Genomic DNA, 25303 nt, shown 5'->3' with positions numbered 1-25303 from the left:
GGTTCCGAGCACCACTCCTTGCAAGGAACCTCCCACCGGTTATGACCACCAATGATCATACCACCACATTAACCCCTTGGATACCTGGCAAGCTACCGCCCACGACTGTGACTAATGCAGCAACATCACTCCACAAACTCAACCACATAAGGGTAGGAAGGGTGGGACAAACAACACCAGGTAAGGTTAAATAATATGGATTGTTTCCCCTGTGATCACCAAACTTAAATCTCCTCCTACCAAGAACTCTTCCCCACAATTCATGGCTTAGCCTAGCCCTGCTCAGCACTCTGTCAGGGCCAACTCTAGTCCATTCTGGCCCCCGTGGGCTTCATTCACTATTTTATGTATTCATTTTAAGTGATTGTCACTTCCAATATACTGTGCATCACACAGTGATTTCACATAATTTATTAAGTGTTTTGTTTTATGTTGCATGCTATGTTAGTGTGGTGACTGGGTGTGTTAGTTTGTGTGTTTGTTAGTGTGTGTGTCTGAGTATGTTAGTATGTGTAACTGTTTGTGTGTGTAGGTGGAAGTGTGTGTTTGGGTATGTTAGTGTGTTTGTGCATCTGGGTATGTTAGTGTAAGTGTCTGTGTGAGTGTGTGTGTGGGGGTATGTTAGTGTGGTCAATGTGTGTATCTGTGCTAATGTGTGTGACTGTGTAAGTGTCTGTGTGTGTTAGCCTGTATGCTAGCATTGAGTGCATAATTGTACATGCCTGCATGGGTGTGTTAATGTGTGTCTCTGTATGAGTGTGCTAATATTTATTGTTTTATATAACGCCATCAAATTCTGTAGCGCTGTACAAAAGATAGACAGGACATAACATGTAGTATATAAAATAACAGTTTGACTTACAGAAACAGGTGGGGTGGGCCCTGCCCAAACAAGTTTACAATCTAGAAGGAGTTAGGGTGTATTACACAATAGGTAAAAGGGCTATTGTTAGGGATGGACCAGCCACACTACTGTAAGTATTGCAGGAGAGGGACTAGGAAAGGTGAGCTAAAGGAATATGGAGGGCGTTATTATTATTATTATTATACTTTATAAAACGCCGACAGATTCCGCAGCGCTGTACAAGATGAAAATTTTACAGATAACGACAAGTACAATACAGCAATTGACATACAGATACAAGTGGAATGAAGGGCCCTGTTCCCACAGGAACTTACATTCTTGTGCAATGTTGTAAGTATCCTTAAAGAAGTGGGTCTTGAGGGTTTTTTTGAAGGACCGAAGGCAAGGGGAAAGAAGGATAGGCCAGGGAGGGCATTCCAGAGGATAGGGGCTGCCCTTGAGAAATCTTGTAAGTGTGTATGAAAGCAAGATATCAGAGGATGGAAGGAGATCATTAGATGAGCGACTAGGAGTGCATTTAGAGATGAGTGATGGTAGGTATGGGAACCACTGTGAAGGGCTTTGAAAGTAAGAGTCAGGATGTTTAAAGGAATCCTGAAGCGCACAGGCAGCCAGTGAAGAGACTGACAGAGGGTAGAGGTGATAGAAGCGATGGGAAAGGAAGATAAGTCTGGCAGCAGCGTTCATGGTGGATTGTAGAGGAGGGAGACCAGCTAAAACAGAGTTACAATAATCAAGGTGGGAGATGTAGACGGCAGGTTTTAGAGACAGACTGAATGGGGGTGAACGAGAGGTCAGAGTAAAAGGTGACACCAAGACAACAAGCATGAGGAAACGGGGAGACGATAGCACCATTAACATTAAGGGAAACTGATGAGGGAATCTTGGCATTGGAGGGAAATTGGGATTTGGAGAGATTAAGTTTCAAGAAACATGCAGACATCCAGGTAGAGACAGATGCAAGACAGTTAGTTACACAATCTAAGACAGAGAAGATCGATCGGGAGAGGATAGCTATATCTGGGTGTCCTCAGCATACAGGTGGTATTGAAAGCCAAAGGATGAGATTAGTTGGCCAAGTGAGGTATTGTAAATACCTATAACAGAAGGTATGAACAGAGAAGTAGGAAGTAAATCAGGAGAGAACAGTGTCACAGGGGCTAAGAGCATAAAGAGTTTGAAGGAGAAGATGGTGGTCTACAATGTTGAAAGCAACAGAAAGGTCCAGTATGATTAACATGGAGTAGTGGTCCTTGGATTTAGCAGTGAGTAGGTCATTAGCAATTTTAGTAAGGGTGGTATCAGTTGAGTGTCAAGGGCAAAAACCAGATTGAAGAGGGACAAGTAAGGAATTGGAATCAAGTAGGTATAAACAATGCTTTCAAGAAGATTGGAAGAGAGAGGAAGTAGAGCGATGGGACAGTTATTGGACAGGTCAGTCAGGTCCAAGGAGGGCTTTTTCATGATTGGAGTAATGGTAGCATGCTTGAAGAAGGATGGGACAGATTCAGTAGAGAGGGAGAGGTTGAAGATGGGAGCCGGAGTAGGGACAATAGTAATTGAAAGAGACTGGGTAAGATAGGAAGGGATCAGGTCTAGGGGACCTGTGGTTGGACACTAGGAAAGAAGAAGAGCATTTACCTCTTCTTCAGTGATGGCAGAGAATTGCTTTAATGTAGCAAAGGAAGAAGAGGTCAGTTGGTAGGAGCGTGCATGGTCTGAGGGAAGATGAGGGCAGGGTGGTGATTTTATTTTTGAAGTATGTGGTGGAGGCATTAGGGTTAGTGGAAGGGGTAAGAGGGATAGGTCATAGAAGGGAATTAAAAGTACTAAAGAGTCGTTTGGGGTTATGAGACAGGGAGGAGATGAGGGAGGTGAAGTAGGTGTCCTTAGTAAGGTTGAGAGCAGAGTAGTAGGAACGTTGCATTCATTTACAGTGCAGAAAGTCAGACAAGGAATGTATAGAAAGTAAATTAAAATCACCTCTGACAGAATACAGGGTGATTTACCGTATTTGCTCGATTATAAGACGAGGTTTTTTCCAGAGCAAATGCTCTGAAAAATACCCCTCGTCTTATAATCGGGGTCGTCTTCTAATCAGACCCCAAAAAAATGGCTGGGGCCATGCTGCTTACCGGTCGCGAGCAGCGTCTCTTCCGTTAGAAGCAGGAGGACAGGAAGCTTGTAGCTTCCTCACAGAACTCTATCTCCCCCTCCCTCCTCTGGGGGCGGGGCCAGAGAAGTTGCTGGTACAGCCGGTCCCCTGCAGAAGTCTTCGAGTGAGAGATCTGCAGTTCAGGTAAGGGGGTGGGGGAGGGTTTTTGGGTAAGTATGTGTGATTAATGTGTGAAGTATGTGTGATTAATGGAATGAATGAGTATTTAAATGTTTGTGAATGTGTGTTTGTGTGTGATAGCATGGATGTGTAAGGGGGGTGGGGGTTGTAGCATGGCATAGGGAGGCTGTAATCCCACTACTATCATCCCCAGGTTCCAGCATGTACTGGCTGCCTTGGCTTGATAGGAGTGTGATTGCTGTTAGCAGCAATCACACTCCTATCAAGCCAAGGCAGCCAGTACATGCTGGGTTAAAAGGCATATCATGGGGCTGAGTGGCATATAGGGGGTTAAAATGCATTTCTGGACCTCCAGAAATGCATTTTAACCCCCTATATGCCACTCAGCCCCATGATATGCATATATACCTCCAGAAATGCATTTTAACCCCCTATATGCCACTCAGCCCCATGAAATGCCTTTTAACCCCCTATATGCCAGAGTGGCATATAGGGGTATAAGGCATATCATGGGGCAGAGTGGCAAATAGGGGGGGTATAAAGCATTTCTGGGGGCAGAGTGGCATAACTGGGGGGGCAGGTTGGCAAATAAAAGGAAATTTAAAAAATATATTTACATGAATTAATATTTACTGGTAAAACTTTTTTTCCTATAGGGTCGTCTTATATTCAGGCTTTTTGTTTTTTTCCTAAATTAATATTTTGATTTTGGGGGGTCGTCTTATAATCGGGGTCGTCTTATAATCGAGCAAATACGGTATATTCATGATGTATCATTGTCACTGTCAAATAAGAATTAAATCAATATAACCCATATGTATTATAACAATAAATATATAAAGCTTTTGCTTAAAAATAACTCTATAGAACAATGACACAATAAACATTATCATTATCCTCTGGAGAATACTGGAGAATAGAATATATAGGTTCACTATATTCGTGTTACAATGCATCATTTGACTGTGGACCTTCATTGGTAAGCACATGATTTTATTTTAATTAAACAATGTATCACTTATAATGGGTTGCATATATTTAGTACACATTTTTGCTTTAGGAACATCTGTGTAACATACATTACATTTATTTATATAGCGCCATCAGATTCAGTAGCGCTGTTACAATAAGTCAGTGAAACAGACACAAACTGAAAAGAAAAAAAGAGGGCCCTGCTCCCCCTTAACAAACTTCCTTGAGTGAATATCCTATTTCATAAAATTTCAGGTTTTTTAATTAATATTATTATTTTGGTCATGACCCAGTAACTATACAGGAACAGAATTAATAAGGCTATTCAAATTTAATTTAAATTTTCAACTAAAGTACTTGTTCCTAAGTCTATTTTAAAATCTTCCAGTAGTTTTATTAGTTTTTGTCTGGCCAGGATTACAAATAAATAATACTAAAACATGGAATTCATTATGAAATGATCTACACAAAAAAAACATTTTCTAACTGATATCACCTGCTTGAGTACAGGTAATTTGAGAATACATTTATTTCCTGACAAGTCATAGTTATTTTTATATAAACTGCTAGAATTATGATAAAACATTGGCATAGGTTATTAATGAGTTATTATTTGAAGAGTCTCAGGGTCAGTTAATTTATTCCCAGGTATGGTTATAGTATTCTAGTAAAAAATGGGCAACTGTGATGCTCATCATGAAGGTCTCAGGATATGTTAATCTTAAGATACAGGGGGAGACTGTTTTGTTGTGCACACATTGGTTTAAGTACTATTTACTATTTAAGAGAAACTGCAATAGCTTCAAATTGTTAAAACACTTTTTCAAAATGTGTCACATTAGTTATAATGGGAATCTTCAAAATGTAAATTTAATTCAGATGTAAATTAAGGAAGTGTCATAGTAATGTACAGAGGTTTTGCTTAGTAGAAGAGTGAAACAACCGCCCAACAGAGGTTGTAATACAAGACCTAGCAGATACATACTGGGGATTCTGTTCAACTACATGGCCATATAATGCTTAGCCTGCCACTACGTCAAAGCACCCCAATTTCAAAGAGTCTTATCTAATCCTAATGTGCCTGCTTACCATGGAGTCTGGAGGCATTTTCACTATGCATGGGATTGGCACAAGACTATTCTGAATGACAAGACCAATGGTTAAATCAGGTTTTATTATTTTTGGCAGGATTTTTGTCTATGAGACAGGGATTTTACCTGTCTCTATCAAATACTTGTGTTACTAACATCAGATAAAAATAAGTTTTCAAAAGTATTTTGGGGCTTTTGTTTTTTTCCCCTCTTTTTTTACAAAATGTGATGTTTTTAGACATATGCCTGTTAGTCATTGTATGTGTTCTATCTGTGTTAGAACACCCTTATACCTTATCATGCAGCCTTGAGCTAAACCATAGATTTTATTTTAAGACACGGAGGCTCATATTGTGCATTTAACCCTTTCTTGAACAGATTAGATTTTTACTACCAGGATTTCATTAGCACTGCTATGAACAATCATATTAATGTGGGATTTCAGCAAGGAGAGTCATTCAAAATGTCAAACGACAGACAACAGTGGCAGCTTCCTGATCTGCAGATTGAGGAATTTTATCGGAGCAAAATGAAATAACAAAGTTTTTGTTAATGCTTACCTACATATTTGTATACAAGGGTAAAATATTTCTTTCATGTGACTTCATCTTTACAGGTTAATTGCCTTTATCGACAAAAAAATTATTGTAGTTTAGTTAGTTTAGTATAATTTGTAAAGAGTGTAAGTGCTAGACTGTGTTTTGATGTACCAGTAATACATGGCATCTTACATTTATGCAGATAATCCAGTTGAATCAGTCACATCAATTAATTCTATTATTCTTTAAAAAAATTTCAGACACAGCATTATTTTGTCTCATGCATAATAAATTAATTTGCTCAAATAAGGTTAACATTGGTTTTGTAACCAAATTTTGTTTAATCTATATAGATAAGAAGCACATGGATCAATGGCCAGGAGCAACGTAACAGAAATTGCTGGATTTATTCTTTTGGGTCTCACTGATTCACATGTTATCCGGCTATATCTCTTTGGGATGTTTTTCCTAATCTATCTATTCACCATATTGGGAAACACAACAATCATTGTGATTATAACCTTAGTAACTCAGCTTTACTCACCTATGTATTTTTTTCTCCGGAATTTGTCTTTTACTGAACTTTGCTATATTTCAGTAACCGTCCCACGTATGCTCAGAGACTTCTTGCAGAGTGATAATTTTATTTCTTTTCTTGGATGTGCAACTCAACTCTACTTCTTCTGTTTTTTGGGTACTACTGAGTGTTTCCTCCTTGCAACTATGGCATATGATAGATACATAGCCATCTGTCAACCCCTTCTTTACATGAGCATTATGACTAAGAAACAGTGTTTCAAGCTTTCACTTGGATGTGTTTTGGCTGCAATGACTCTTTCTTTGGGACAAATTACCTTTGTATTTAGCTTGCCATTCTGTGGATTGAACATAATTGACCACTTTTTCTGCGATATACTTCCTGTAGTTGGGCTTGTGTGTGGTGATACTTATGTCAATGAAATGGCTATTTTTATGTATGGGTCCTTAGTCATAGCTTCTCCCTTTGTACTCATTCTAGTGTCCTATGTACAAATTTTGGCTGCTGTATTTAGAATAGACTCTACTGTTGGCCGACATAAGGCCTTTGCCACTTGTGGTTCACACCTAATGTCTGTCACTTTATTTTATGGAACAGCTACTGTTACCTACCTCAGGACAAAGTCTAATTACACTACTGGTGAAGCTAAGTTAATGTCACTCCTATATAGCATTTTTATTCCAATGCTTAATCCACTCATATACAGTTTAAGAAATTCTCAGGTTAAGAATGCTATTGAAACATTATTTGTAAAATTAAAAGAGAAAAAAAAATGGACAGCACAATGAAGGTGTCAAGGGGACATGAATGAATGCTTTGCCTTTACTGTATCCAATCACTGCAGTGTTATTGTATTAAACTATAATACTTGCAACGTCATTTAAAACAAAGCTTTGCATTGAGTACAGTATATGCATACTATGGCAACAATGCTGCCGTGTATCTATCAAAGACTTTAGGAAAAAAAACAATTAATGATCAGTGTTATGTACTAATGCTTTACAGTAACATACTACTGATGCCTCAACTAAATCTCAAGGATTATAAACATAACCAAAGATTACATCTCTCATCATCAGATAAAACATGATAAAACCAGGACTGTATCTTGGCCTAGAGCTGCCCCCCAGAGTCATCCCCTACATTGGTCCTGAGTTTTTCCCGGTTAGGTTCATGGAAAAAAATAAGTTTCTGTACCTCTTTTTCTCAACTAATCTACCTGCATCACTGACCACTCGGTGTGATTTCACAAGAGTCAGGGGGATAGCCTCTACTCCGTTCCTCCAATTGAGGGGAGACAGTGTTTCGGGAAGCTCCACCCTTTTGCCGAAGTGCACTGGGATGGAACCGTGAATTCTGTTCTCTACCAGAAAATCCTAAAGGAGAATGTCACGTACTATGCACTATATATTGATATCTGTGTATCAGGTAGCTTTAGTTTGGCATTTACCGTATTTGCTCAATTATAAGACGACCCTGATTATAAGACGACCCCCCAAAATCTAAATATTAATTTAGGAAAAAAACAAAAAGCCTGAATATAAGACTACACTATAGGAAAAAAGTTTTACTAGTAAATATCAATTCATGTAAACAATATTTTCATATTTAATAAAGCTTTGATTGAGAAAAATATATATTTTTTTATTTCCTTTTATTTGCCAACCTGCCCCCCCAGTTATGCACATCTGCCCCCAGGTTTGCCACTCTGCCCCCAGAAATGCCTTATACCCCCTATTTGCCACTCTGCCCCATGATGTGCCTTTTAACCCTCTATATGCCACTCTGCCTCCAGAAATGTCCAGAGTGGCATATAGGGGGTTAAAAGGCATATCATGGGGCAGAGTGGCATATAGGAGGTTAAAAGGCATTTCTGGAGGTATATATATAGCAATCACACTCCTATCAAGCCAAGGCAGCCAGTACATGCTGGAACCTGAGGATGATAGGAGTGTGAGTACAGCCTCCCTATGCCATGCTACCATCACCACCCTTACACATCCATACTAACACACACTCATTCACAAACATTTAAATACTCATTCATTCCATTAATCAAACATACTTCACACATTAATCACAAAAACCCTCCCCCACCCTCTTACCTGAACTGCAGATCTCCCACTCGAAGACTTCTGCAGGGGCCCGGCTGTGCGTGCAACTTCTCTGGCCCCACCCCCAGAGGAAGGAGGGGGGAGGCAGAGTTATGTGACACGCTGCTAGCTTCTTCTTCTCCTGCTGCTCGCGATCAAAGCCCGGTAAGTAGCATGGCCCAGCAGACATTTTGAGGTCTGATTATAAGACGACCTCGATTATAAGACGAGGGGTATTTTTCAGAGCATTTGCTCTGAAAAAAACCTCGTCTTATAATCAAGCAAATACGGTAATTAGAAGCAACACTAAAACATCTTATGCACTACTCTATTTCTAAAAGTAAATGAGAAGTAGTGAGATGGGTTACTCAAGTCAGATATAATATGATTTTATTATACTATAAAGGACAGATTTACTAGATTAGTCTCCATTAAAAGGCATTCATCATCTTAACATATACTTAGATATTTATACCATTTATACCATCATAACTTATGGTATACAAAAGATAGTCATGTATACAAACCTGTACAGTGAAGCTGAATTAAATAAAATACCAAAATAGAAATAATATTTTTCTCACAGTGAATCGAAATAGTGCAAACTTAATAAAAATAATCCCACCACCTTAAGTTGCATTATTATATTTGTTTCGAGTATATTTATTCTCTTTTTAAACAGGGCTCCCCAAATTTTTTAAAAATGCACTAGTCTAACTTGGACTGGTCAACTTGTTAGCATAATTGTGTATGTGTTAGCATGAGTATGTTTGTGTCAACATAACATCAGTGTGTTAGTGTAAGTATGCATGTGTACGGTTCTGTAAGCGTGAAAAAAATATGTTAATTACCCCATGGGGGGGGGGGCAAAGGGCCGATGGGGCAGAGTTGGCTTTACCTGCTCCTGGGCCAGAAGGTGTCAGCACTACCCTGCTTTTAATGTACGAGATACAAGTATGTGCAAGTTGAAAAAAAGCAGGCAGCTTGTAAATTCAGCAGTGGCGTCGCTACAGGGGGGCAAGGGGGGGCAATTGCCCCCCCTAGGTTATTCCTTGCCCCCCCTGTTGCCCCCCCGCCGAATTTGTAACCACCCAGGACAGTCCTTGACTGCTAACGACGGCGTGGTACCGTCGCTAGCAGTCCCAGTCAGGTGCTAACGACGGCCGTCACTAGGACTATCTTACCTTCATGGAGGTCTGTGGACCTCCATCACCACCTACCCCGGCGATCTGCCCCTCACACTGAAGGGCATCACCGGGGCCACCCGATCTGCCCGGTGACGTCTCGCGCAATGACGCGATGACGTCACCGCGCAACTTTATTAACAACTGACAATTGTCAGTTAAAGAGGTATGGGGGCATGCTGCTTAGATGCCTGTATCTCAGGCACCTAAGCAGCTACATACCACCAACATATACCGTTGGAAAGGTAATCGACTCACCTTTCTAACGGTATATAGATTGTAAAAAAAGAATAAAAAATATTAAGTTAAAAAAAATAAAAATATAAAAAAAATGATTTGGGGGTCTCTGAGGGCAGATAAAAATAAATTATTAAAAATCAGCCATTTAGCCTGTGCGGTACGTGAGTAACCATATCATCCCTGGAGCGCCTTGCATTTTTACTGCAAAACTTATTTTTGCTGTAAAAGTGATTTTTTTTTTCTCCCTTTACCATTTCTTTGGGATTGTAAGGGGAAAGAATGGTGTGTGCTACTGTGAGTAAATGTATGGAAAGAATGGCGTGTGCTTCTGTGAGTGAATGAAGACATGAAAGGCGTGTGAATGATCAGTAATTAGGGTTGAAGCCTTGACATGGCATTACTGCTCACGTTAGAAGTTAAATTATGGCACAAAAAGTACATATTTGCAAAAACTACACCCCTTGGCGCATCAAATGAGGGGCTGCATGTGTTTCTAGTACAAACCTGGAGTGCGCAAGACACAAATGAACATGTCATTATGGTTAGAAAAAACATATTTTCAAGCCAAAGCAACATATTCCATCATTATTTGTGCACTCAACTTTTGTCCTAGAAATACATGTAGCCCCTCATTTGAAGCTCCAAGGGGTGTAGTTTCTTAAAATGGATGATTTGTCTGAATGAGGGAGAGCATGAGTTAATGTGATTGTGTGTATCATAGATGTATAATTGTGGAAGGGCAAAGATGGCACTAGCAGGATGTTTGAGCCTTGGGGACCAAGATGGCACAGGCAGGGTGTATATGGGACAAAGATGGCAAATCGTATGTGTGTTATCTGGGTGCTGGCCAGGTTCTATGTGGGCAGTGTGGTTGGGGTGTGCAACCTGTGATCTATCCCTGTAATTTAGGGGGTTTTAAATATACCTTTAATGCCGTGTTTTTATGTGAATTCCAATTGATCTATACCTGCAAAGCTGGGTTTCTGTGTTATTCTGTAGATCCATATCTGCTATGCTATGTTTCCATACATTATTTATGTATACCTGCAAATACAGGGTTTGTATGTCTTGTTCAGTTGATTAATACCTGCAATGCTGTTTCCATGTATTGATTTGATCTATACCTGCAATGCTACATTTCATATATTATTATTGTATACCTGCAAATACAGGATTTGTATGTCTGATTCTGTTTATTTGATATATATACCTTCAGTGCTGAGATCACAAGTGTATTTCAATTGATCTATACATGCAAAGCTGGGTTTGTGTGTTAATGTGTTAATCTATACCTGCTATCGGCAGCAGGGTCTAATATTTATATATATATTTATAAATATAATAATATTAGGCCCTGAAATCATTTAGTGGAAAAGTTAAGGTATTGTGTTGTTTAAAGGATTTCAAGGATTAGTCATACTAAATTGTGGCTTCAGGCTTCCCATGTTGAATGATCAAGTATTGTATTGTCCAATAACAAAAGTATCATTCCATAGCACATTACTTTTGGCAATATATATATATATATATATATATATATATATATATATATATATATATATATATATATATATATATATATATATGTGTGTGTGTGTGTGTGTGTGTGTTTTTTCAGTGGTATGATTTAATGGTGGAAATTATTAATGCCCCCCCCAGTTTGACTGTGGTATCTTGTGTGCCCCCCCCTATATATTGTTTCTAGAGTCGCCACTGAAATTCAGTCATCTGCTAGTTGTCTCCAACTTTAAGTGTGAGTTGGAATATTGCGGAACCATGTTGCAAACTTCACTTTGCAAACCACAGAGGTGGTGGCTCCCCACTGCATTATATTTAAAGTTAATATATAAAATAAATTAACCCTTTTGTGATGAAGAACATAATAGTATGTTGCACAATTCCAGCAGTTGGCTCCAGAGGACATACAATTATGTCTGATTCTCCCTCTTCTAACTGGGGCCAAAATGTATGGCAAGCAAACAAACAAACATTGATATGTGTCATCACACTTTCTATATGTGTGGTTGTATTCACAAAAAAAGAAAATATATATTTTTCAATGCTGTAAAAACACCCAAAATATTCTTCAAATAGTTATATGTAAAAATAGTAAACCACCCAGGTGTTGCGCACTCAAAGAGGAGAGAAAAGGAGCAGATCAAGTAATAAAATAATTTATTTATTTATTATATTTGTCATAGTCTGTGAATTCTAGTCTTGTCATGCCCTTTGAATATATGCATTGTAAGAAGCACTGCGTATATTGTTGGTGCTAGATAAATAAAAGATAATAATAATACATACAGTATAATGATGTTAAAATTTACTTCCCTTGTTTCTTGGGTGGGTAGGAGTGCCAGTGCATTACTCTACCCAGGGCATACAATGCTGTTAAGACAGCCCTGAAGTCAAGTCTGGTCAGTCGAGTGAATAGACCCAATAGCTTATGAGGTGAGATTGCATTTTATATCTCAGCAATAGCTGAATAACAACATTAATAAAATAGTATACAGTAATACATATGAAAAGTATACAACTGTGTATTGCAAACAATTATTAATTTTTAAAAATAGAAAATACAAAACATACTTACAATTGACCTACAATAAAGCTCCCTGTGCTCTTAATCCCTCAAAGGACAAGTTTCGTAATAAAGCTGGGCTATTGTTTGAAAATAAATCTATTTCCCTTTGCACATCTAGTACAGGAACATTGCAAACTTTGATATTTTTTGTTGATATGGTAAGTGCCTTGTAAATTGCTATTGACTTTTAAAATAGTCTTAAATTTGAGAATCAAAATTACAGTATGTTCCATATTTTTTTTAAACTTTCTACAGACATAGATAAAGCAAAAGTATAACTTGGCACAATAATGAATTGCCTAAACCTTTATACATATTCCGGACCACCATATCAAAAGCTTTTTTTATTATAGAATATTCAACAATGAGTTTAGATTACAAATTCATTAAAGAATGGACTTTTTGGATATCAATAATTGATTTATATTATCATGCAGTCGTATTACCTTAATCGTCTTGGGGTAAGTTGGGTGTCACTCAGCAGGGTTTAATATTATTATACTTATTAAGGCAATCTAAACATAAACCCAAGAAAACAAAACTGCTGTGGTGCAGCCCAAAAATGTATCTGTATATCATTGTTGTATATCATGCTAATACCATTACTGATTTTTTTTTTATTGCAGAGCCTTATTTTTTTATTTAGTATTTTACTTTTGATTGAAGGTAGGTGTCTAAGACTACATTAAATTTTACAAAACTACAGCTACACCTAGGTAATCCTATTTGTGAATGTTATGTATCAATAAAGAAATGTCTTCAAATAATTTTAGCTTTTTAGAATTTGACTAATTTTATTTGCCCTTACTAACAAAGTTAAAGCCCCAGGTAAAGATAGGCAAATTGAATAAAAATAGATTGTGATACTTGCAAATTGTGTTATGAGTGCCTGGGGTAGAGTTTCCAGAGAACAAAGTGGGCTGGTGCTCCAATAGCCTTAGAAATCCAGGCCATGATTTACAGGTGAAGCTAACTGCAGCTCACCTGGCCTAACTAGAAGGATTTTAAATGGCTATACTGGTGTAATTCATTCTGTCCTTTTAGCTCAAATTAGAGAGCTGGGTAATATCAAACTGCTGGAATGTTTTCTGTTTAGCTACAACGTTTGTGTTATGTTGAGAAGTGGGGAAGTCACCAAATACGTATAGAACAAAATAAGTTACATATTGACAAAAAATGTCCAGACCCCTCCTGAAGAAATCTAATGTATTTGATAACACCACCTCCCTGAAGTCTGCTATGTGCTTTTATTACCCTAGAAGACATTTGTTCTTAAGGATCTCTAACAAACACCTTATGCTCTAAAGGAGGTTTTGTCACAATAACGTAATCCCATCAAACAGCAACATGACAGACAACAGAAAATTATTTTAATACGGCTGTAGTTGTAAGCTCATTTCTGAGCGATCAGCGCTGTCGGCATGAAGACAATATCATGTCACCTGGTGCTCCTTCCGTGTGTGGATTATTTTTATACTAGATCAATAGAAGGGAACTTAACTAGATCTACTTATTCCATGCAAAAACTAGTGCCCACTTACTGTAGAAGCAGCTGCATGAGCACCAAGAGATGATCTCTATGGCAGCTTCTTGTGTGAGCTGAATGGCAAAGTCTGTGTTGATGATCAAGTTATTTTTAAACTATAATGCGTTACACTGAGGTAACTTAAAAGGAGTAACTTATATGTTTTACCAGAGTGATATCTACATCTATTACAGGTAGGGGACAAAACTGCATGATTTTTAACTGATAGGCAAGTGTGTGATGATAACCTGTAAATCCTCAAGTAGTTTATGTCTAGATTAATACACCACATTCTCAAGGCAATTTATGTGACAAATATATTAATTTACCATTGCATCATTAAATTCCATAAATTATCAACCTGTGGATCTTCCTCCGAGCAATACACATGTAAGAAAAGCTATCTAATGTATTATGTTTCAATACATTCATTTACATACAGATGTCTATGAATTTCAGATTTTATAAAATAAAGTATCACTTCATGTGGTAAGCAGAGCTGTTATTCATCTTCCACTTACCCTAAAAGAGATAACAAATCAGGGTTACATGAAGACATGGCTCGGATACATATGGAGTCAAAAACAGCTTTTATGAAATAGGTTTCAATCACAAAAAAATTAAATACTAAGTTTTTTCAACATAGTGTAAGCGTTTAAGAAATAGATAGACCAGTAAAGCATTTTGTCTCTTAGACATGCATATTGAGTTTATTGTATGACAATTTTTATAAACAATTTATTTAACTTTTAATATTTTTTTTAATTAACAAGCCTAATGTTGCAAATTCTAAATTTTATGTTAAACAGAAAACTAATGTTAGCTACTAATATAGTGAACACAAAACCTAACAATCGCTTAAATATCATATCTCGTTTACAAAAATATCTACTAAATCTTACCCCCACTTTAATAAGCTTGTGGATCTTCAGTCTTAAAAACCAACGTATAACTGTGTGTGCCTTCTGATGTTTATTATTCTTTGCCTATGTCTAAAATTTTTTTTTGTTATAAGTACTCTCTATGATATTTTTGAAACAAGAAGAGACCAATGTACTATTTGTGTTAAAACCCACTCTGAGTGAATAAAATTAATACGTGTCTGTTCTTTTATAGGAATTACAATCATGGCCAAAATTCTACAGAAATGAAACGAAAATAAAAGAATTTATTTTAGTAGGTCTTTCTCCAGACCCACAGCCATTCCTTTTTGGATTCTTTTTGCTTATTTATATTCTCACTTTGATAGGAAATGTAACTATCATTTTAACAGTGACCTTTGAATGTCAGCTTCATTCTCCCATGTACCTTTTTCTAAGGAGCCTTTCTCTGACTGAAATTTTCTATGTGTCATCAACAGTCCCTCGGATGCTAAGAGATTTCTTGCACAAACACAAAAGTATCTCTTTTGTAGGGTGTGCTGCTCAGCTCTACTTCTTCTGTTTCCTGGGTGCAACAGAATGCTTCATTCTTGCATTTATGGCTTATGATCGATATATAGCCATTTCATATCCTCTTCACTATATGACCATAATGACCAGAACAAGATGTGAACTGTTTTCATTGGCCTCATGGTTGGGTGGAATGTTCCTGCCACTTACCAACATATCTCTTGTTTCCAGCTTACCCTACTGTGATGGCAACGTGATTGACCATTTTTTCTGTGATATACTTCCAATGGTGAAGTTAGCCTGTACTAACACATTTGCGTATGAGATTGCGATCATGATATACAGTTTTTTGGTTGTACCTTTGCCATTTCTGTTTATTCTTGGGTCTTACGTATATATCTTTAAGTCTGTGTTCAAAATACACTCTGCAGCTGGGCGCAGCAAAGCATTTTCTACGTGTGTTTCTCACCTCACATCAGTCAGCTTGTTTTATGGTTCAGCTACTATAATGTATCTAAGAACTAAATCTATTGATACTCATGGTAGAGCCAAAGCATGGTCACTTTTGTACATTATTTTTGCCCCTATGCTCAATCCCTTGATATACAGTTTGAGGAACACAGAGGTTAAAAAGGCCATGAGGCGAGTCATAATTAGGGTTTTTAGGGGATATGTTTAGCGGTAAGTTTTTACATGTCATAACATTTTTTGATCACTGACATTTATGACTGGATATTTATCAGATCACCTAAGCAACATTGTAAATGTGTTATGCTTAGCTATAGGAAAAACTACAAGATCATTTCTTACTCATAGTACATTTTGGGACAAAGGCTCTATGGATCAGGAGGCATTCAGCGACACCACTTACCCCAGGACGCCACTGCCGGTGATCTTCACCATCCGCAAGATGGCGGCCGCCCTGTAAAAAAAAAAATAAAGTTGAAAAAGTTCGCTAGATGGTCTCCAGACCCTCTAGAGAACTCTGGATTCACTTGCAGGTTTAATACAGGTACTGCATTCAACCATACAAGTCAATGGAGCCCAGCTTTCTAATCACTTATCTGATCAGTAAAATATAAAAAAAAAAAAATATGGAAAAAAAATGCTTAAAAAAAAATGTGCTAACATTTAAAAAAAATTATGCATTGATGTCACCAGAGGAACCATCCAGTACCAGCAAAATGTGTAAAAAATAAATAAAGAAATAAATAAAAATTTTTTTAAAAAAATAATAAAGTTTATTATTTTGAGCAAGTGCTAAAATTTCTAAAAAAAAATCTCAACATACAAAGAGTTAAAATAAAAGCAGTTCAAATAACCAAGGGGTGTCTAATTTAATAAAAAATGGCTTGATGGGGTAAATTGGAGTGGCCGGGCTCAAAGATAGGGCATAGGTACAGACCAAAATAGAGAAAAAAAGCGCACTTCCCAAATTTGGGATTTTAAATCTCAAACAACCCGACAAACACATGCATGTGGGGTATCACTGCACTCGGGAGATGTTGCTGAACACACATTGGGGGGTTGTTTGATAGTGACGCATACCAGGAGCTATGAATTCATTCCTGAAGTACAATTTGTGTGGAAAAAATACAAAATAAAATTTTGGGAACGGCAGGTGGTAGAATCTCATGCATAAAAGGGTTAAAATACCAGCATTTGAAATACTTTGTGGTGTCTAGTTTTCAGAAATATATGGTTTGATGGGGTAAATTGAAGTAGTCGGCTTCAAAGATGTTCCAAAGTGGATATAGAGGCAGAATGACCAAATGACCACCTGAATTACGCATGTCCCAAAAGTAGCCTTTTACCAGCCAAACAATCTGACAAATCTATGCATGTGGGGTATCACCATACTCAGGAGATGTTGCTGAACACATATTGGAGTGTTGTTTAACAGTGACATATACCAGGACCTGTGTATTTATAACTAAATTACAATTCGTGTGAAAAAAAAAAAAATTACTATTACAAAGTTTGACAAAGTGTAGTTGTATAATTAGTGCATGGAAAGGGTTAAAATACCAGCATTTGAAATACCCTGGGGTGTCTGTTTTTCAAAAATATATGGTTTGATGGGGATTAATTGAGTTAACCGGCTTCAAAGATGTTCCAAAGAGGAGATGGAGGCAGAATTACCAGATTTGGAAAAAAAGGTTTGGAAAACAAAAAACAGCAAAAAAAACATAAAAACATTGGGTATTTCTAAAGTAGGACAAATAGTAGAATCTATTTAGCTAGTTTTTTTTACTTCCTTTTGTAGGTGAGTAAAAGATTTTTCAATTTTCACCATGTTTTAATATTTTTTTTATAGTAAATAAGGTGATATGATCAAAACATATGGTATCTGAAGAAAGCCCATCTTGCCCTGAAAAAAACAATATATAACATGTGTGGGTACACTAAATGGGTGAGGAGAAAATTACAGCTGAACACAAGCACCGCAAAAATGTGTTAAAACAGCCTCGGTCCCACAAGGTACAAAAAGAAAAAATGAGCCCGGTCCTTAAGGGGTTAAATTTCCGGGGGTGGCGAGTGCCCATAATTGGCACTCTGGCTCAAGAAGTGATAATATGTGACACTAAACATAAATATTCCAACTTTAGCCCTGTCTTCTATTGTCTTTCTTTGCCATTTTCTGATCTAATTTCAACCTTACTGTGCTGCATGCAGAAAAAAGAAAAATGTTGTTGCGCTAAGCTAGTCCCAGGCTCAAATAATACAAATGTGTAAAATGAGGCCTACCAAACAGGTGTGAGCATGCTGCAAATACAGTGTATTGACTGTACAGTGTATATAAAAACAAAAACTGTCTGCGCTTCTCACCCTAATAAAGTTGGCAACAAATATATCAACATAATATAAATGAGAGGTTTTGGTTATATGAATTGGCCAAAGCATAATTAAGCTCACCTTGACCTGGCAAGTGAGATTAATTATGCTTTGGCCAATTCAATTGTCCTGCATGTCTGGAACGAATGGTCAGGGTCACTCTCTATATATGAACAATCTTAGTGGGAGGAGAACGTTTCTAATAAGATTTCTAGTGAAGTAGAAAGTGCCACTTGCTACCATATTTTTTGATATGGGCAGACGCTTTTGTCCAGTCCTTTCTCTATACAAACAAAAAACCCCGTATATTTTAAATAGAGAAAATACAGTTAAAATACACTTGGTTACAATACTTGCCGAATTTGTTACAATAAATATGTGGTTAAAGTTTTGATAGTTAATTGTTTAACAGTCAGTTCCCATATGTGTGTATTCACTCTCTCCCTTTAGAATTGAGAAACATTAAATCACTTATAAAAGATCTTTGTCAGCAGTCTTAGAACACTGTTCTCTATTATGCAAACTTAATGCACATTCAAGAGAACATTTGACAATTGCTAAAATTTTAATAATTCACAAATAGAATGCAGGTTATTATACTAATCATGATATGTATTTTCCTCCCAGGTGCACACACATCTAGATATGTAAAGGCAAAGAACGGAATACAAAGTAAGTTCCCATTTTTACTTCCAATACTAATTGCCTTTGATAGTTACAATGATTGGTATGTTTATATATAAAGTGGTCCATTATAATATATGAAGGAATCTGAAGGAGAAAATATATATTTATGATACCTTTTACAAGGTCAATATATTTACAGGGCAGGTTATAATCATATACTGTACGTTTGGGCCACAATAGAAAATAAATAATTAAATGACAAGTATGTCCACTTTTTTATTGATTAAAGTGCTTGGTTAGGTGAAACATGGGAAACTTGGACATTATGGCTAAGAAAAATCTGCTGCACAGTGTTCTTGTAGCCTCTATTTTCAGGAGTAATCCAGTTGTCACATGAAGTCAATGGCTTGTAATGTTTGCTTTTTCTTATGATATATTGTGTATTCCCAAAAAGATTAATAATCCCAAAAAACACTGATCTGAACAAATTTTTAATTTGTTTCAAACCTTACCTAATGTACAAGCTACTTAACTAGAACTTTATCATATTCTCCTGAAAAGACATAAGGGGTAGCTTTATTCACCTGTGCCATTCCACATGTTTTTCATCCCTAAGTCACTTTTCGATTTTGTCATATATTAATATATAAAACATAATGCTTTTAGTTAAAATTGTAGCATGTTAATTGCTACCTTCAGCTACCTTCTTAATGGTTTGCATATGCTTGATTTCAGACCACATTACTTATGGAATCGCATAATTTATATTTACTGTAAAATTGTTTAGCTTTTTAAATTTACACCATGCTATTAGTCAGTGGTTCCTGTTAGAGGTCTGTGTAATGAAAGTGTCACATTGATACAATAATTCCTAGAATTATTTTAGATATAGCTATACTTATGGTTACATTCTGATTTGTCTTATGTAAGCACTACTTTCTCCTTGTCATCTCACACAGTGATTGACTGATAAGTTATACATTTCTGCACAGATGGAAAGAAGTCTTGTAAACAACATCACTGAATTTATACTTATTGGGTTCCCAACGCGTCCAGAGTTGCAATGTGTTCTCTTTGCTGTGTTCTTAGTGAGTTATGTTCTAATACTTGCTGAAAATGTGGTCATCATGGTAACTATCAAACTTAATAAAAAGCTCCATAAGCCAATGTACTATTTATTGTGCAGCCTCTCTTTTTTGGAAATTTGGTATGTTACGGTCACCATACCAAACCTTCTCTACAATCTTATGACTCAAAACAAGAAGATATCATTTAGAGCATGCATGACCCAGCTTTCTATTTTCATATCACTGGCCTGCACTGAATGCGTCCTTCTAGCAGTTATGGCCTTCGATCGGTATATTGCCATTTGTCTCCCTCTTCACTATACTGTCATTATGAGTGACATTTTCTGTCTGCAACTGGCCATTGGATCCTGGGTTGTTGGATTTTCCATTGCTATGATCAAAGCCATTTTGATCTTCAGATTGACATTCTGTGGACCCAATGTTATCAATCATTTCTTCTGTGATATCTCTCCATTATTAAATCTATCCTGTACTGACATGTCTTTTACAGAACTAGTGGATTTCATCCTTGCCATGATAGTTATCATGATTCCTCTTGTGCTAATAATTATCACCTATATATGCATTCTTTGGACTGTTATGAGAATCCCAAACAACCAAGGGAGGCAGAAGGCTTTGTCTACCTGTGCTTCACATCTCACTATTGTTATTATATTTTTTACAACCACGTTATTTATTTATGCTAGGCCCAGAAAGGCCAACCCCTTTGACAGAAACAAATTTGTGACTATATTTTATTCTGTTGTGACTCCGCTCTTAAATCCTATTATTTATTGTTTGAGAAACACTGAGGTTAAAGAGGCTTTTAAAAACACATTTTGTATCTAGTATTGTTTGGTCAAATAGTAAAATAAGAAGTATGCAATGTGATATGAGAAAATATTTTAATTCATCTCTTCTTTTTATATGTTACCGAAATATAATCTTTTATGATTAGAGAATGACATTTTTAAGAGGGGCAATATTTATGTTACAATATTTATGTTGAGTGGTGCAGTTTAGTGTTTTGTCCCATATAAAACCTATTGTGTGTCAATGTGGCTGGCTTTGCAAGTTTTTTCTCTCATAAGGAATATTCTTCTGTATTACACTAAAAATAAATATATTCAAATAATTCTTCTTGTTCACTATTGTGCTTATTGAATAAGGTCCATGTTGTGCAATATTATCTTCCCATTAACAAAAGTGTTGATCCCAGCAGATACAAAATATTACATTTGTGTCCAAATTTAGTCAATTGACATTTCTTAGTGGAAAGAAAAAAGTGATATTCAGCGCTTACAATAAAAATGCCAGATATCTGGTGTAATGACACAACTTAAACAAGTATAATACCTTGGTGCTGCAGAACCAACACACTGACTACAAGTGTGTAAAAGATAATACATAAAACAAATAAATAAAGGGCTGTGCAAGATTTACAAACACCACCACAATATGTGCGGAAATTAAATAATACTTAAATTCATTTAAGTGGATTCTTCAATAGGTTCCTGTGTTGGGAAGCCTATAGAGCCCCTTCTGGGGAATGGAATGGATTTTCTTCTTTGTAACAGTATAACAGAAAAGACCAGAGGAGAGATAGTTAAAAAAAAAGTAGTAACTTTAATTGAAATAAAAAAGTAGTATGTTACATATAAGAATACTTTAACGCTCCCACGGAAAGGACCGGAATAATGCTGTGTTGTAGCAGTAACAGCTTGGTTCTCACAGGATTCCTATGTGTCCACTTCCTCAATGGGCATATTCAACACAACGCGTTTCACCAATCGGCTTCCTCAGGTGCATAGTCTCTCCACCTCCAGGCTTCCCATTTATAGAGCTATTAACCCCTTCTTTACCGATCACTTAATTAATTGAGTCCATTAACCCTTTCTTTACAAAATCACTCAATTACCATAAAATATAATTAATAGATAAAACACGTAAAAAATACTAGTGTTCTAAATGAGTTAATCACATAAGAAATAGCCACAAATACATCATACAGGCCTTTTGACACAGTATGTGCTGCATAATGTGCAAAGGGCTAATAATTATAGCAGAGTACTGGTGTTGCAATAGTTAATTTAAAGTGCAAACTGCTTCAAAGTCTGCTTGTTTATACACATAGCCTGCATACACATAGCAGCATGAAACTTTACTACTTGTTTTATCACAAAAAAATACTAGGTTACGGATGAACACATCTGTCTAATACAGCATTGGTAACTAACTCAAAAATAATACTGCGCAATTGAATATATCAAAGAATGTATAAATATTCTGGGATGGAATTCCTGCAGAAAAGGGAAAGAATGGAGAAGGCAGTATCAGAACTCATAAAAAATGAAACAAGTCAAAGTCTTGGTTGAGTCCAAATGGATGTAATGTTTTTAGTTGGTAGACCCACCGCATCTCCTCCTGACCTATCTTTCTAAAAAAATTACCCCCCCTCCAGTTTCTATTGACGGCATGGATTCCCATGAAACTCAGGTTTCTAGAATTACAGTGATAGTAGCTGTGTTTACCGCATCCTTTTCTAATATTTTACACGTGTTCACCAATTCGGACATGTAATGAAATTTTTTTATATTTTAAGAATCCATCATTTTTTTTACAGGGCATGAATACTTGAATTACAATACCAGAATACATTATGATAATTGTAATGTATTATTTTATTATGCAGGGATTTTTTAAAACTGTTCAGAAAGGATATCAAACCATCTGTCAGGCTCCATTCAGGCTGCGGAGCTGCTCACCCCTGGTTCCCTTGCCTTGCTTCAGTTTCCTGCCTTGCCTCAGTTCCCATGTTTTGCTGTAATCCGTTCCTGCATTTCCGTATGACCTGTCCTGAACCTCTGATTCCTGGATTTCCATATGCTCTGTTCTGTGCTTCTGATTCCTTCATTCCGGTTCTGCTCTTTGCTTCAGCTCCTGTTTCCTTTATAAGGTGTGCCCCACCCGTTTGTTATGTTTGTCTCAGTCTGCAGTCTAAAGCTATGTCCTTCTCTGTTCTGTGTGTTGATTCAATGTTCAGTTTCAGCTTTAGTTATTCAGTAGGCAGGGTTTAGCATTAGGACCCACCGAATATTGGAGTACTTTGGCGTAGCGGTGAGCTAAGCATACTATGGCCATATGATGTGACGGAATCTCCAATTGTTATCACATAGTCCTAGGCTATCATCTGAGGGTCTTGGTTCCTCTCTCCTTTCCCCATGTCCCAGTTAAGATTTCCTATCCTTGCTTAAAGGAGAAGCGTCTGAGGATCTTGGCTCCTTACTCCATCCCTTGTGTTCCTGTGCCTTTGTTCCCTGTCCTTTGTTGTGTCCTGTACCTTATATGTCTTGTCTGGCTATGTTCCTTGCTCTGTCCCCTTTGCTTGCTATATTCTGCTGTTACTCTGCTTAGCTTCCCTACTCCCAGCCTGCAGCATCCTGCACATGATTCTAGTGCTATGTCTCATGCCTGCTCCAGGGGGCCTGCAGGACATCACCAAGTTTTGATTTGTTCTGGACAACATCAGCTGCTATGTCAGGGAGCTGGTATGTGGCCACACAACCCTAGATGCTCACCCGGGGGAGTGCAGTCACCCTGCACCAGGCCCTGTCAAACTCCGCTGCTGCAGAGGGACATCTTTGAGATAAAGGAGCATCACTCCCAGTCCTTCACCACAATGGCAACCTATACTATAAGGTCTATTCACTAAAAATAGAGTAAGGGTTAACTCAACTGACAATACTTGACTCCCGTTCCATGCCCTTGTGTGCTAACATTCATATACCTCTGTATGAGGGCTTGTTAGTATCTTAGATATGAAATGCTGCCTCTTTATTCTCCTTGCTGGGACTGATGCTGCCTTCCCTCACAGATGTCCCCCTGAGGATAAGGGACCAACTCCAATAAGTGACAGCTGTCGCAGAGAAAGGGGTCATCTAAGGTAAAAAAAAACAAAAACGCACACACAAATTATGAACAAAAATTAATACATAATTATTATAACCTGATTGTTTATTAGTGACAAAATGGTACTCCTTGACAGAGGTAGACAATTTTCATCATTATATAGTGCGCCAGACACAGACAGTTATACAGCATGACCACTATCAGTATTAGCAAGTCAGACACAGACGATGGTACAGCATAACTCCCATAACTATATACTGAGCTAGGCACTGATGCTGAGACACCATGACTCTTACTCATGCTCTCTGACACTCTTACTCTCTCTTTTAATGTCTCCCTATCTCATTATACACATTATACCTGATGTCCCTCACACTCAACCATCACACATCATGCCCATTACACCCAGTCAACACATCACACATCCTCTATTTCTCTCACTTTCACTTTACTCCTCTGTTTTTGTTCTATCTCATTCCTTTCCCCCATTTCTTTTTTCCTGACTCTTGTTTTTCTCTGTCCTGATCAAATATTCACCTTTTTATTTAGTCTATCACTGCCTATTCCTGTTTCTTGTATTTTCTTCCTCTTTCATTTTCCCATTATTTTTCTTCTTTCAATTCTTTTCTCTTTCCCTCTTTTTATTCTCTCACTTCCTTCTCCCCTTATCACTTCATTTTCCTCTCTTCCCCTTTCCTTTCTTTCTCCCTTTCTTCCGTTCTTCATCACAAATTATTCCCTATCCTACCATACCTTACTCCCATCACCTGACATCCAACATACCTCACTTCAATCACACACCACTGCTATGACACCCAGATATCACATCTAACACCCATTATACATAGCCACCACACATCACACCTCACTATCACACCCAGCCATCACACCTCACGCTTATTATACCATGCTATCACACCTCACTTCTGTCAAATTCAGCCATCACAACACATGCCCATCACACCCAGCCATTGCACACACTCAGTCCTCCCTCTTACTTTGAGGAGAGATAGGATCTCCAACAGATGCAAAATGCTGTGGGGCGGATCAGTGGGGCAGGAAAAAGAAAGGGGCATCCAGACACTTGGCCTTCTGCTTGCAGGTGAAGAATGATCTAAGGTCTTTTGAGGATTCCTGCTCCCCACTCCCCTGCTGCTAAAACATTACAGGCTATCTACCCCCTCCCTACCCCCTTCTAACACTATCTACCCCCTCCCTACCTCCCTTCTAACTAGCTACCCTCTCCCTTCCCCCTTCTCACTAGCTACCCTCTCCCTACCCTCCCTTCTCACTAGCTACCCTCTCCCTACCCCCTTCTCACTAGCTACCCTCTCCCTACCCCTTTTTCTCACTAGCTACACTCTCCCTACCCCCCCTTCTCACTAGCTACCCTCTCCCTACCCCCCTTTGTAGGTCACTTACCGTGCAGTCCTGTGGTGGGAGCGAGAGGCCTCTGTCGTCATATGACGTCATATCCCGGCGCTCAGCATGAAGTGCCGGCACTGAGACAGACGCCTCACGCTCCCACCGCTGCAGTCGGGTGGCGG

General features: G+C 37.7%; 3 protein-coding genes across 3 annotated transcripts; all 3 read left to right on the top strand.

Annotated features, from left to right (window-relative positions):
• The first annotated feature begins 6135 nt into the window (after nt 1–6135).
• On the top strand, nt 6136–7089 carry LOC128467382 (olfactory receptor 8H1-like). Its single transcript, XM_053449057.1, has one exon. The coding sequence runs from the start codon at nt 6136–6138 to the stop codon at nt 7087–7089; it is 954 nt and encodes a 317-aa protein (XP_053305032.1).
• A 6959-nt stretch (nt 7090–14048) lies between these two features.
• Nucleotides 14049–15997, top strand: LOC128467307 (olfactory receptor 10A7-like). Its single transcript, XM_053448942.1, has 2 exons — nt 14049–14063; nt 15044–15997. Exons 1-2 carry the CDS (start codon nt 14049–14051, stop codon nt 15995–15997), a joined length of 969 nt encoding a protein of 322 aa, XP_053304917.1.
• A 3775-nt stretch (nt 15998–19772) lies between these two features.
• Nucleotides 19773–20696, top strand: LOC128467216 (olfactory receptor 6B1-like). The gene has a single exon (XM_053448820.1). It carries the CDS (start codon nt 19773–19775, stop codon nt 20694–20696), a length of 924 nt encoding a protein of 307 aa, XP_053304795.1.
• Nucleotides 20697–25303: the final 4607 nt, after the last annotated feature.

The sequence above is a fragment of the Spea bombifrons genome, chromosome 1 (assembly GCF_027358695.1).
Source record: "Spea bombifrons isolate aSpeBom1 chromosome 1, aSpeBom1.2.pri, whole genome shotgun sequence".
In the NCBI taxonomy this organism is placed as follows: domain Eukaryota; kingdom Metazoa; phylum Chordata; class Amphibia; order Anura; family Pelobatidae; genus Spea; species Spea bombifrons.
The sequence above is the reverse complement of the archived record's forward strand: the minus strand, read 5'-3'. Positions and strand labels throughout refer to the sequence as shown.

Excerpts from the sequence above, each read along its gene's own strand:
- LOC128467382 (XM_053449057.1), top strand. The coding sequence starts at position 6,136 with ATGGCCAGGAGCAACGTAACAGAAATTGCTGGATTTATTCTTTTGGGT.
- LOC128467216 (XM_053448820.1), top strand. The coding sequence starts at position 19,773 with ATGGAAAGAAGTCTTGTAAACAACATCACTGAATTTATACTTATTGGG.